Source organism: Bufo bufo, chromosome 2, assembly GCF_905171765.1.
Source record: "Bufo bufo chromosome 2, aBufBuf1.1, whole genome shotgun sequence".
NCBI lineage: Eukaryota > Metazoa > Chordata > Amphibia > Anura > Bufonidae > Bufo > Bufo bufo.
Window position 1 is genome coordinate 577,749,255 of NC_053390.1, and position 12,695 is coordinate 577,761,949.

The 12,695-nt window shown below is 46.0% G+C and overlaps 1 protein-coding gene across 4 annotated transcripts in view; it reads left to right on the forward strand.

Annotated features, from left to right (window-relative positions):
• The window catches only part of PPP3CA (protein phosphatase 3 catalytic subunit alpha), a 242,511-nt gene that overhangs the window by 128,246 nt on the left and 101,570 nt on the right, over positions 1 to 12,695 (forward strand). For all 4 annotated transcript variants that reach the window (XM_040418212.1, XM_040418214.1, XM_040418213.1 and 1 more), the window contains exon 2: positions 693 to 893. In XM_040418212.1, the coding sequence (XP_040274146.1) occupies positions 693 to 893 (201 nt within the window). The remainder of the gene's footprint in view (positions 1 to 692; positions 894 to 12,695) is intronic.

Genomic DNA, 12,695 nt, shown 5'->3' on the forward strand with positions numbered 1-12,695 from the left:
TGAAAATGTACTGACTCCTAGTGACAGAGTATATGACAATAGTGACACTCTTTCGGCAAACATTTCAGTCTATAGTAGGCCTATAAGTTGGGAGGTTTTGATGCATTCCAGATGTACACACCGAACATGGTGTGGAAAGGGCCTTCCTATGAATGTTAAATGTAGAGATTGTAGCGTGTGCGTCAGCCACATCCAATGCAGCAGATATTGTTGTGGCAGAAAAAGTAATATTGAATTAGGCCCGATTCACAGAACTGTATTTTTGGTCCTCATCATTTTTTGCAGATTGGATGCGGGACCATTAATTTCAATGAGTGGAAAAAAATATGTATCCGTATATGTGTTCCGCAAAATAGGTAAAACATGTCCTATTATTGTCCTTTTTGCAGACAACAATGGGCATTGTTACAATGGGTCCGCAAAAAATATAAATAAAAGCAACATGGACGTCCCGTGGATATCATCCGTATATTTTCTGGATCCGCATTTTGCGGACCGCAAAATACATGCAATCGTGTGAACGCACCCTTAACTTGCAAGCTCTTGGCATTCATTTTTGCTTACTGCCTAATAGTTGGTATACTGAGCACTCAAATACAGTGGTATATGTAAAAAAAAGAAAACTATATCTTTCTGATGATTACATTGTACAGGTTAGATTAACAGGTTCTTTCTCCCATTTTCTCTTCTAGCTGTACCATTTCCGCCAAACCATAGGCTCACTGCAAAAGAAGTATTTGATAATGATGGCAAGCCCCGGGTAGACGTATTAAAAGCTCACTTAATGAAAGAAGGAAGACTTGAGGAGAGTGTCTCTCTTCGAATTATAACCGAAGGAGCTTCAATTCTTCGTTTGGAAAAAAATTTGCTTGACATTGATGCACCAGTCACAGGTGAGTGTGAAGAACATGCACAAAATTGGCATTTAAGAGGTTTTCTGCGATTTTCATACTGATGACCTATAGGTGACCAATATCTGACACAACCCCAGATATTAAAGCTGTCCCATAGGAAAAATCTCTTGTGGTCTACAAACCCTAAACAGTTTTGTATTTTTCATTGTACTTAGAGAAGCCCATACACATACAGTAAGAGCAAAGTTGGTCAAACCCAACAGGACGGTCTGACTTATGTGTATGGAGGATTTGCTGACTCCCTAGAGAGCCGATCTTGAGTCCGGAAGAGCAACTACCGGCCAAACCAGCTTTTATCTGACAGCTGTTGAATATGTATGGCATTCTTTTAGAAGGTTCATTCAGTTTAGTAGGATGTTGCCAGACCACTCTTCTTCAAAAGAGAACATAGGATTTGGCAGTTAGAATCCAAACCATGCACGACTAGAAGTGTTTTGCCGTCTGCAAACACGGTTACCTCATTGGCTTCAATAGGTCCATGCTCCGCTTGTTGTGTTGAAGTATAGGACTTGTCCTACCTTTTTCGGTGTGGCAACCCAGATGCAGAAGCACATGAAAGGGCTTCCATGTGCTTCTGCAACTGAGTGACCACATCGCAAAAGATATGACACGTTAATGGGTCCACACTATGATGTGCCGAGCACACAGCTGATAACTGTGTTTTGCGGTCGTGGATCAGAAAACCCTTATGGTTGTGTGAATAAGCCCTACCGCCCATCTTTTGAAACACCTAAAGAAGGGATAGCAGCAGCAATTTTTTAACACTAATCCATGTCTCTAACTCTGCCCAATGCCTGTCTATACACACCCAGTCCTGCTTGTGCCCCCACAGTATTAATTCCCCCTTAGTGTCCAACAGAGTAGTTATGCCTAATAAGTGCTCCACACAGTAGATATGCCCCCTTAGTGTCCCCTTTACAATAGAATACCCTGTTAGTGCCCCTTACAGTACTGCTGCTTTCTCAGTGCCTCACGTGCTGCCCCCTTATTACCCCCGGTATTGTGTTTATAAAATATTTTTAAAAAAAGTTATTCTCACCCAGCCCTATTCCCCTGATTTTTAATGCTGCACATCGTACTCTGCCCAGGCATGATGGTATCATTGCATTGTGTCTGCTGAGCTCAGTCAAAGAGCACACCCCGGCTTGTGCATTCCCATGCTCATGTCACGGATGGGAGTAGGGGAAACCCCCATTGCGCAATGTCCTAGGCTACCGGGCTGCAATGCAGGGAAAAGGGAGCTGGTCACCTCCTAAAATTTCCCTCAATAGGCCCTAGTCTCCTAGCTGTATGAGCCCCCTTCAAAGGTAAGGGGACTCATACCGACATGCCTAGAAGTCTAGGAATCCCTGCATTTCCCTACAACTGGTGACAGGGCAGAGAACACCTGTTCAACCACGACACAGATGACAGACGTCTCCAGAGGCCCAGTAGGTGGCAGGGTGCAAGACTTTAAGAGAAACAGTACGGCATGTAAATAGCACAGCAAAACAACAAATGCTATCAACACTTACCTGCCGCAGCCGAGATGGAATGAAGGCACAAACGACAACCCGGACCTCCCTGCGGCTACAAGATGCATGGAGGATCCAGGCTGGGAAGCACACAGTCTTGCTTTTGCTTAAGCCCCTCCGGGAAAGCAAGCCACTTCCAGAGCAACATATACACACCAAAAGGAACACGTCAAGCAGCCATGCTGGTCATAACACCATAAATACCAGACATGGCACACCACACTAGACATACAACAAAACCAGAGAGGAAGGGTACAGGAAACGGACACTAAGGGGTAAGCAATGGACAGTATGACCACAATGGCTCCTTGCTTGGAGACTTCGGAAGAGGGCCCAGCATGTGTCGCCTGCCCATTTTCTGGCGCACATGCGAGACGCTGTTAATAGTGCGGTTCCCTGTGACAGTTGGTCGCAGTTGGTGTGAACCGTCACTGGTGTTTGCGTCCCTCCTCGTCCATTCCTCAGTGGTTCTGTTGCTGGTGTTGTGTGCTGGCTGCATTTCTTGGTGTACTGGCTGTGTGCTGGTTGGGGATGCATGCCGGCGGCGACCTGCTGTGAACCGTGTCTGAGGTGGACGCAGCGTTCAGTGCGGTTTCTCTGGGCTGTTTGGTGGCTGGTGCCCTGGTGTTGGAAGGGTTATCTCCCTTCCTAGTTTTTTGTGAACACTGGGTTTATGTGTTTGTGGGTGTGGCTGCTTGGGCTATTTAGTCTCTGCTGGATGCCTGAAGCTCCTGGTTCCTCCAGCCTTGGTGTATGCTGGTGGTTCACGGTTCCTGGCTTGTTCCATCTATCCAGTGAGGGCCACCCTTGTGGTCATACTGTCACGGCGGGGAGTGTCCGTGCGGTGTCAAAGGAAAAAGGGGATCAGCCTGGCCAAAAGGAGTAATAAGGGAGCAGGTCACCTCCTACCGCGTCCCTAATCCTGTCCCTGACTCCTCACCGTATGAGCGGACCCCGATGGTGGGACGGCTCATACACTGGATACCTGGTATCCTGAGTCGCCCTGGAAATCCCTCACTTAGCAGCAGGGGAGAGACTACCTGTTCATCCACAACACGGAGGAACAGGAGTCTCTAACTAAGGCCAGGCTGCAAGGAGGGGAAACACATACAGCTAAAGGAGGTGGCAGGTAAGTGTGTTACTGGTTTCACTTACCTGCCATCTCCTTTAGCTGTATGCGTTTCCCCTCCTTGCAGCCTGGCGTTAGTTAGAGACTCCTGTTCCTCCGTGTTGTGGATGAACAGGTAGTCTCTCCCCTGCTCCTATGTGAGGGATTTCCAGGGCGACTCAGGATACCAGGTATCCAGTGTATGAGCCGTCCCACCATCGGGGTCCGCTCATACGGTGAGGAGTCGAGGAGAGGATTAGGGACGCGGTAGGAGGTGACCTGCTCCCTTATAACTCCTTTTGGCCAGGCTGATTCCCTTTTTCTGTTGACACCGCACGGTGGGGGGTTTCCCCCACTCCCCACAGTGACAGCTCAGCTCAGCAGGCGCCCTTGAGTCACTGTAGTGTGCCTGCTGATGTGTAGAGTGCAGGCCATTGAGCTTCACCATTGCACTCGCCTGTATCTGTGTCCTCTCCATTCACTGTTATGGGGCTGCCAGAAATAGCCAAGCCAGCACTCAACTAGTTTCACAGCTCCCATAGAGGGTGTCTGGGCATGCGCGGTGCCCTCTTAGTCACTTCTGGCGACTCTTTCTGGAGATAACTGCAGGTCCGAGAATGGGTTAAAGTGGTCCGTTTCTGACATTTATGGCATATCCTAGCGATATACCTCCAATATCTGAGATGGACCAACCCCTTTAATGTACACTTAATGACTCTTTATAGACTTCTTTTTTTACCACATATGTAAGTGACAAAAACTATTTTGATTTCCTAATACTGCACTTGTGGCTTTGCTAGCTGCCTCTAATCCTGGATTTTGCAGATGGACAGTGGTTGATTTGTATTGCTTTATATTACAGATATTGATCACTTTTTGTTGTACTTTTTGCATGTATTCTGTTATTACAGTCATTACATGTTGGTGTCAATAGATATTATTCGAAATGCTTGCAAATTAAAAACTAGATTACTTAATTTGATTGACCATAGTTTCTTCTTCATGACCAGTAGAAGAGTAGGAAGAGCAGCTCCTATCTGTCCTGTACTAGGCCAGCCATAATTATTGGATAGCTGTTGGCCGAATCATTGTTTATTCCTCCCAGTTCCTCCAGTTGCATGTTTGGCTGAGGATGCATGTGTCCTGAAAGGTGAGAGGGGCACCTGTGGCAGCGATCTATTTTCCCGAGAACAAAAGGATCAAGCGGTTGAAATCCTACATGCTGAACTCTTCATCTGCCCTTAGGGGATATCCAGGAGGCCCCGATGCACATCAGATAGTCGTCCAGTCTCACCGATCTCAGCGGGGTTAGATGACCTTTATCTAATGCCCAGCTTTAAAACCTACCATCTCCTATTACCCTACTGTGAACTGGGTTTTATGATTAGTAGCGTCTTGGTATTGGTACTGTTACTGTCTTATGGATGGTGAATAGTTATTCATTGCATTGGACCCAGTGGGAAATAGAGACGTTCATTACTCTTCTGACGGCTGCAGAGTGGTGGCTTCTGATATGAATTGGACATGTGAGCCTCTATCTGTATCTGTCAATCAGACAGATATGCAGTTGCTAATCGGAAAGGATTTCCTGCTTTTTACGGTTTGGTGTTTTTACAGATTATTTTTTGAGAATTTGGAAGACATCACACAGAGTTTTACAATACAATGAGAGGAGTTGTGCTGTTCTGATTTTACTGTTGCCAGCACCATAACTTCCCGAGGCTTTCAATGCAGTTCCAGATAGGTGTGTGATAGACACTACTGTATAATACACACCTGTCTAAGGGGAAATCCAGGCAAAATGATCCCATTGGTAAAGTCTTGTCCACTGCCGACTGAAAATCTGACACAACAGTTTGAAGCAGCCTGCCATTGTCAGATTTTCACTGGAAATGATTGCTGGCCTGAATTCAGACTTAGGCTACTTTCACACTTGCGTTCAGAGCGGATCCGTCTGGTATCTGCACAGACGGATCCGCTCCTATAATGCAAACGCTTAGATCCGTTCAGAACGGATCCGTTTGCATCACCATGAACAAAAAATATTTTTTTTTTTTTTGTTCATGTTAATGCAAACGGATCCGTTTTGACTTTACATTGAAAGTCAATGGGGGACGGATCCGTTTGAAAACGGAGCCATATTGTGTCAACTTCAAACGGATCCGTCCCCATTGACTTGGGCTACTTTCACACTAGCGTTCGGAGCGGATCCGTCTGATGTTTCATCAGACGCATCCGCTCCGATAATGCAGACGTTTGCATCCGTTCAGAACGGATCCGTCTGCATTAAAACTTAGAAAATTTTCTAAGTATGAAAGTAGCCTGAGCGGATCCGTTCAGACTTTACATTGAAAGTCAATAGGGAACGGATCCGCTTGAAGATTGAGCCATATGGTGTCATCTTCAAGCGGATCCGTCCCCATTGACTTACATTGTAAGTCTGGACGGATCCGCTCGCCTCCGCACGGCCAGGCGGACACCCGAACGCTGCAAGCAGCGTTCAGGTGTCCGCTCACTGAGCGGAGCGGAGGCTGAGCGCTGGCAGGCGGATGCATTCTCAGTGGATCCGCCTCCACTGAGAATGCATTGGGGCCAGACGGATGCGTTCGGGGCCGCTCGTGAGCCCCTTCAAACGGAGCGCACGAGCGGACACCCGAACGCTAGTGTGAAAGTAGCCTTACATTGTAAGTCTGGACGGATCCGTTTGCCTCCGCACGGCCAGGCGGACACCCGAACGCTGCAAGCTGCGTTCTGGTGTCCGCCTGCTGAGCGGAGCGGAGGACAAACGGTGCCAGACTGATGCATTCTGAGCGGATCCGCATCCACTCAGAATGCATTAGGACAGTACGGATCCGTTCGGGGCCGCTTGTGAGAGCCTTCAAACGGAGCTCACAAGCGGAGCCCCGAACGCTAGTGTGAAAGTAGCCTAAGTCCTCATGCACACGACCGTATTTTGTTTCCGGTTTTTTTTGCTGATAGGATGCGGACCCATTCATTTCAATGGGTCCGCCAAAAATGCGGACAGCACACCATGTGCTGTCCGCATCAGTATGTCCGTTCCGTAGCCCTTTAGATGCTGTGATCTCACTTGATCAAAGCGTCTTTAGGCTTTATTTAATGACCACAATTATTAGAGGGAACATTGTCTGACTTTTACAGAGGTCATTGTGTGGGGAGGGAGAGTAGTAAGCTATCACCATCACCTGTTGTCAAAGGTGGATCATATGTTCTCTTTCATAGTGTTCCTGCCTGTAACAATGATGATGAGGAAGTATGAGCCTATTAGAAATAAAACTTGATTCAAACAATATTCTGGGATATTTTGTATCTATATAGGACGGCTCACCCCTCACTAGAGAAGGAAGTGGTGCTCCAATCTATTAGGCTAGTTTCACACTTGCGGCAGGACGGATCCGACATGCTGTTTAGCATGTCGGATCCGTCCTGTGGCTGTTCGCCGTGCCCCCGCTCCGTCCCCATTGACTATAATGGGGATGGGGGTGGAGCTCCGGCGCAGCACGGCGGTGCACGGAGAAGGCCGCCGGACTAAAAAACCTGACATGCAGTAATTTTAGTCCGGCGGCCTTAAGCCGTGCACCGCCGTGCTGCGCCGGAGCTCCGCCCCCGTCCCCATTATAGTCAATGGGGACGGAGCGGCGGCCCGGGGGCACGGCGAAACAGCCGCAGGACGGATCCGACATGGTGAACAGCCTGTCGGATCCGTCCTGCCGCAAGTGTGAAAATACCCTTATTGATGCACCTTCAATAATGTTTTTAGAAAAACAGTGTATATATTTAGATGGGCACTCATGCAGTCGGAATCCCATGGAAGTAACAGAAATACACATTTGTTGAGTCTTAATAAAACAATAATTAGATAAAGCGGCTATAAGGTTAAAAAATTGAAAAATAAAAAACATATAAAAAATAAAAACAATGCAGAGAGACCTCTGATGAATCGATGTCTTGCCCAAGTTTGAAATAGCAGCAATATGTTAGTGTTGGTAATTAATGTTGATAATTAATTATCTGGGCAATACAGCGGAACATCAGACAGTTTTAGCACATATTAAATATCATAAGTCACAGATATAATTATCTCGTATTTCTATTATCCCTTGTATCCTAAGTTCACTTGTAAATCACAGTTTTTGTGTCCAAATTATAGCCGTACTTATAAAAGTAATTTATGTCCATATAGAGATGTCCTTGTTGTCAATAGTACTAGCATATCTAATTGGTTATGCTGACTGTTAGTTCGTTCACAGTGAGGTGTTACTGTTGAATACAATGTACATCTTTCGTGGCGTCCCATGCGATAGAAAACTAGTGAGCACACCTCTATTCGTATCAATAGTATAGAATATACAATATATACTTATCTTGGTGAGCGAAGTTGGATTTGACTGGATCAGCTATGCGAGAGGAATTGGTTCAAATGGCAAAAGAGTTGAACCGGATCAGCTATGCGGGAAGCGTTGTTCAAATAGCAAGAGAGTCGTGCGCCATTTTCACCTTCACTTAACACCTTAGATGCTGCATTCAATAGCAACCACAGCATGTGAGTGATTACACAGAGAAGGGGAGGCTCCCTGTGTCCTCCGATCTGATACCCCAGGGCTAAATTGTGGGGTTATGATTGTGTGTGTGTTTCTTAGTTTTTTTTTTTATGACAGCCTGGAGCCTTGTGAAGGCTCCCAGGCCCTCCATAACAGACTGCCTTTAAGCCCTGCCCATGGCGAGGCTTAATAGGCAGCCAGTAAAGATCCCATAGACTGCAATAGTAAACTGTGTATCCTTGTTGAGAGAATCGTATGTTCAAGTCTTCTCAGGGGACTAAAAATGACCGTTTAAAATTTATATATTTTTTTAATTATTAAGAAATAAACATTAAAAAATGTAATAAGTTATCAAACTTGTATGTACCCCAAAAGTGCCAATAAAAAGTACATCTCGTCCTACAAAAAAAAAGACAGCCGTGTAGATAAAAATACAAAAGTTATGGGCCTCAGAATGTGGTGTTGCAAAGATGAATTTAATTTTTTTTAAAAAGGTTTTTCTTTTTTAAAAGTATTAAAACATGATAAACTACATATACAATTTGCCGGGGCCGTAGGTTGGGCATCACTGTTCTAACACATTCCAGTTCAAGAAGTGACTGGTTACTTGCTGCATAATATATCACACCACCTGACAGGTGCCATGGTTTTTAGATGACCCCTGTTCTTAACCTAACTTGTCAGTGGTTTTAGTGTTGTGGCTGATCAGAGTATATAAAGATGTACATTTTGCAAATAGTCCATATCAGTAGGGTTCTCAGCAGTCTGACCCACAGAGATTCTTTATGTACCTGCTATCCTGTGGTTCTTTGGTAAATTCTGTTCGTCAGATAGCTGCTTTAATGCCCTTGTATAAAGACCCCACAATATCAAGAGACTTTCCAAGCTGCATTTGGTGTCCCAACTGTAGAGCAAGGGCTGTGATGGATTAGGGGTTGGCGATATGGCCTAAAATCTATATTGCAATATAATTTTAAGCATGTGCGATACAGTGGGGGAAATAATTATTTGACCCCTCACTGATTTTGTAAGTTTGTCCAATGACAAAGAAATGAAAAGTCTCAGAACAGTATCATTTCAATGGTAGGTTTATTGTAACAGTGGCAGATAGCACATCAAAAGGAAAATCGAAAAAATAACTTTAAATAAAAGATAGCAACTGATTTGCATTTCATTGAGTGAAATAAGTATTTGAACCCTCTAACAAAAAAAGACTTAATACTTGGTGGAAAAACCCTTGTTTGCAAGCACAGAGGTCAAACGTTTCTTGTAATTGATGACCAAGTTTGCGCACATTTTAGGAGGAATGTTGGTCCACTCCTCTTTGCAGATCATCTCTAAATCCCTAAGGTTTCGAGGCTGTCTCTGTGCAACTCTGAGCTTGAGCTCCCTCCATAGGTTTTCGATTGGATTAAGGTCCGGAGACTGACTAGGCCACTCCATGACCTTAATGTGCTTCTTCTTGAGCCACTCCTTTGTTGCCTTTGCTGTATGTTTTGGGTCATTGTCGTGCTGGAACACCCATCCACGACCCATTTTCAGTTTCCTGGCAGAGGGAAGGAGGTTGTCGCTCAGGATTTCACGATACATGGCTCCGTCCATTTTCCCGTTTATGCGAATAAGTTGTCCTGTGCCCTTAGCAGAAAAACACCCCCAAAGCAAAATGTTTCCACCCCCATGCTTGACGGTGGGGACGGTGTTTTGGGGGTCATAGGCAGCATTTTTCTTCCTCCAAACACAGCGAGTTGAGTTAATGCCAAAGAGCTCTATTTTGGTCTCATCAGACCACAGCACCTTCTCCCAGTCACTCTCTGAATCATTCAGGTGTTCATTGGCAAACTTCAGACGGGCCTGCACATGTGCCTTCCTGAGCAGGGGGACCTTGCGAGCCCTGCAGGATTTTAATCCATTGCGGTGTAATGTGTTTCCAATGGTTTTCTTGGTGACTGTGGTCCCTGCTAATTTGAGGTCATTAACTAACTCCTCCCGTGTAGTTCTAGGATGCTTTTTCACCTTTCTCAGAACCATTGACACCCCACGAGGTGAGATCTTGCGTGGAGCCCCAGAGCGAGGTCGATTGATGGTCATTTTGTGCTCCTTCCATTTTCGAACAATCGCACCAACAGTTGTCACCTTCTCTCCCAGCTTCTTGCTAATGGTTTTGTAGCCCATTCCAGCCTTGTGCAGGTCTACAATTTTGTCTCTGACATCCTTGGACAGCTCTTTGGTCTTTCCCATGTTGGAGAGTTTGGAGTCTGCTTGATTGATTGATTCTGTGGACAGGTGTCTTTTATACAGGTGACTAGTTAAGACAGGTGTCCTTAATGAGGGTGACTAATTGAGTAGAAGTGTCTAACCACTCTGTGGGAGCCAGAACTCTTAATGGTTGGTAGGGGTTCAAATACTTATTTCACTCAATGAAATGCAAATCAGTTGCTATCTTTTATTTAAAGTTTTTTTTTCGATTTTCCTTTTGATGTGCTATCTGCCACTGTTACAATAAACCTACCATTGAAATGATACTGTTCTGAGACTTTTCATTTCTTTGTCATTGGACAAACTTACAAAATCAGTGAGGGGTCAAATAATTATTTCCCCCACTGTATATATCGCTTTCTATATTTGGGGGGGGGTTTAAACTTTTTATTTAATAACTATTAGCCTCCTTAAGGGCTAGAACCCTTGTCGTATTCACCCTAATAGAGCTCTGTTAGGGTGAATAGGACTTTACACTCTCTCTGCTGCCCTGTGCTTTGTGCACACAACAGTAGGGAGCTGACCATGGCAGCCAGCCTCTCATGTGCCCCCCAGCCCCTGATGTGCCCCCCAGCCTCTCCCTCGGATCAGCCCCCTCTGGTAACTCAAACAGTCCCCCCCCCCCCCCCTTCCAGTAATAATCATTGGTGGCAGTGGCCATAGGGTCGCCCTCCTCCCCCCCATCATTGGTGGCAGTGGGCAGTTCCGATCGGAGTCCCAGCAGTGTAATGCTGGCGCTCCGATCGGTTACCATGGCAGCCAGGAGTCACGCTACTGAAGTCCTGGCTGCCATGGTATGTTAGTGAGCAGCATTGTACTCACGTGCGACGCGGCCGCCGGGGCGCTCCTTCTCATAGGTCTGTGCGGCGCATTGCTAATGCTATAAGCATTAGCAATGCGCCGCACAGACAGAAGAAGGAGCGACCGGCGGCCACGGCGCACGTGAGTATAATGCTGCTCACTAACATACCATGGCAGCCAGGACTTCAGTAGCGTGACTCCTGGCTGCCATGGTAACCGATCGGAGCCCCAGCATTACACTGCTGGGACTTCGATCGGAACTGCCCACTGCCACCAATGCAGCGACTGAAGAACATTCCCGGCACCCGACCTCTGACAGAACGCTGTGATCTGCCCGATTAACCCCTCAACTGAGGGGTTAATTGCGGCGGATCGCAGCGTGCAGTCATAGGGGCCGGGATATGGCCGGCACATGAACGCTACGTTGGTATTCAGGCATTCATTGGTGGCGCAGTGGCCACAGTCCCTCCCCTCCTTCTCCTACTCTGTTCTTATTAGTGGCCAGCGGCAGTTGCGCACAGTGGGGAGGGATGGACTCCCTCCTTCTCCACTGTGCCGGCTCAGGAGAACATGGTGCGCGCCGAGAGCGCGATCATTCACTACCGCTCCGTGGTCCTATCGCGGTCCGGCGATATAAATTTGTGCCACGATATGGATTTTGTGCATATCGCCTATATCGCCCACCCCTATGATGGATACATATTTTAGACAGTGAAATTGATTGATTGAATTGTAGATATTCTACTTGCATTAGTAACCGTGACACTAGTGAACCTACTCACTAGTGTCACCTATTGGAAGTGGCTCCCTGTGAGTCAAGATTTAACTTTCCTAACAAGCCTTGGGATTTGACGATGGAATATAGCCAAAGCCAGAGAGCCATCCATAGACAACTGTTTTGGGGTGCTTTCCCCTCAACAGAATGGAATAGAATTCTGGCTGGCTCAGTGCAATGCCTTGAAAGGGATAAACCTCTATGCATTTCAGCTTTATTGAGAAGAATTACTGTATCTTTAGTTCCAACATGCATATTGTTTCCTGTAATATCATAAACCTTAAGTAGAATATCATTAAAATAAAGTGTTTTTTGTGTGGTTTGAGCTATTGTTTTGTTCTAAAACCAGTGTTCTTTTAGACCACATAGAAAGCTTGATAAAAGCATTTCTTCTACATTATTTGCATCACCAGGTTCTACAGAAGTGCTGGCGGAATGGGGTTGGATTATTGTACTGGGGACAGCTACACTACCAGAGAATGGAAAAAATAAACACCTGGAAGACTTAATGTGACTGAGCGGAGATTGACAAAGTATAAACTGCTAGAGGTGCTTGGCCAATGATTACACAAGCAAGGTGATGCAGCAGGTATATGCTGAGACAGGATCACATTAACACTGGATGACATCTCCCCATACTGCAATACAAGCTGGTAACAGTCGTACAGATGCTGGTTATCCTTCTGTGGTGTGTCATTACAAGCCCTTTTAACTTGGACATGTAGTTCAGCCAAGGTGGTTGTTGGCTGCTGTGCATGGAAGACCCAT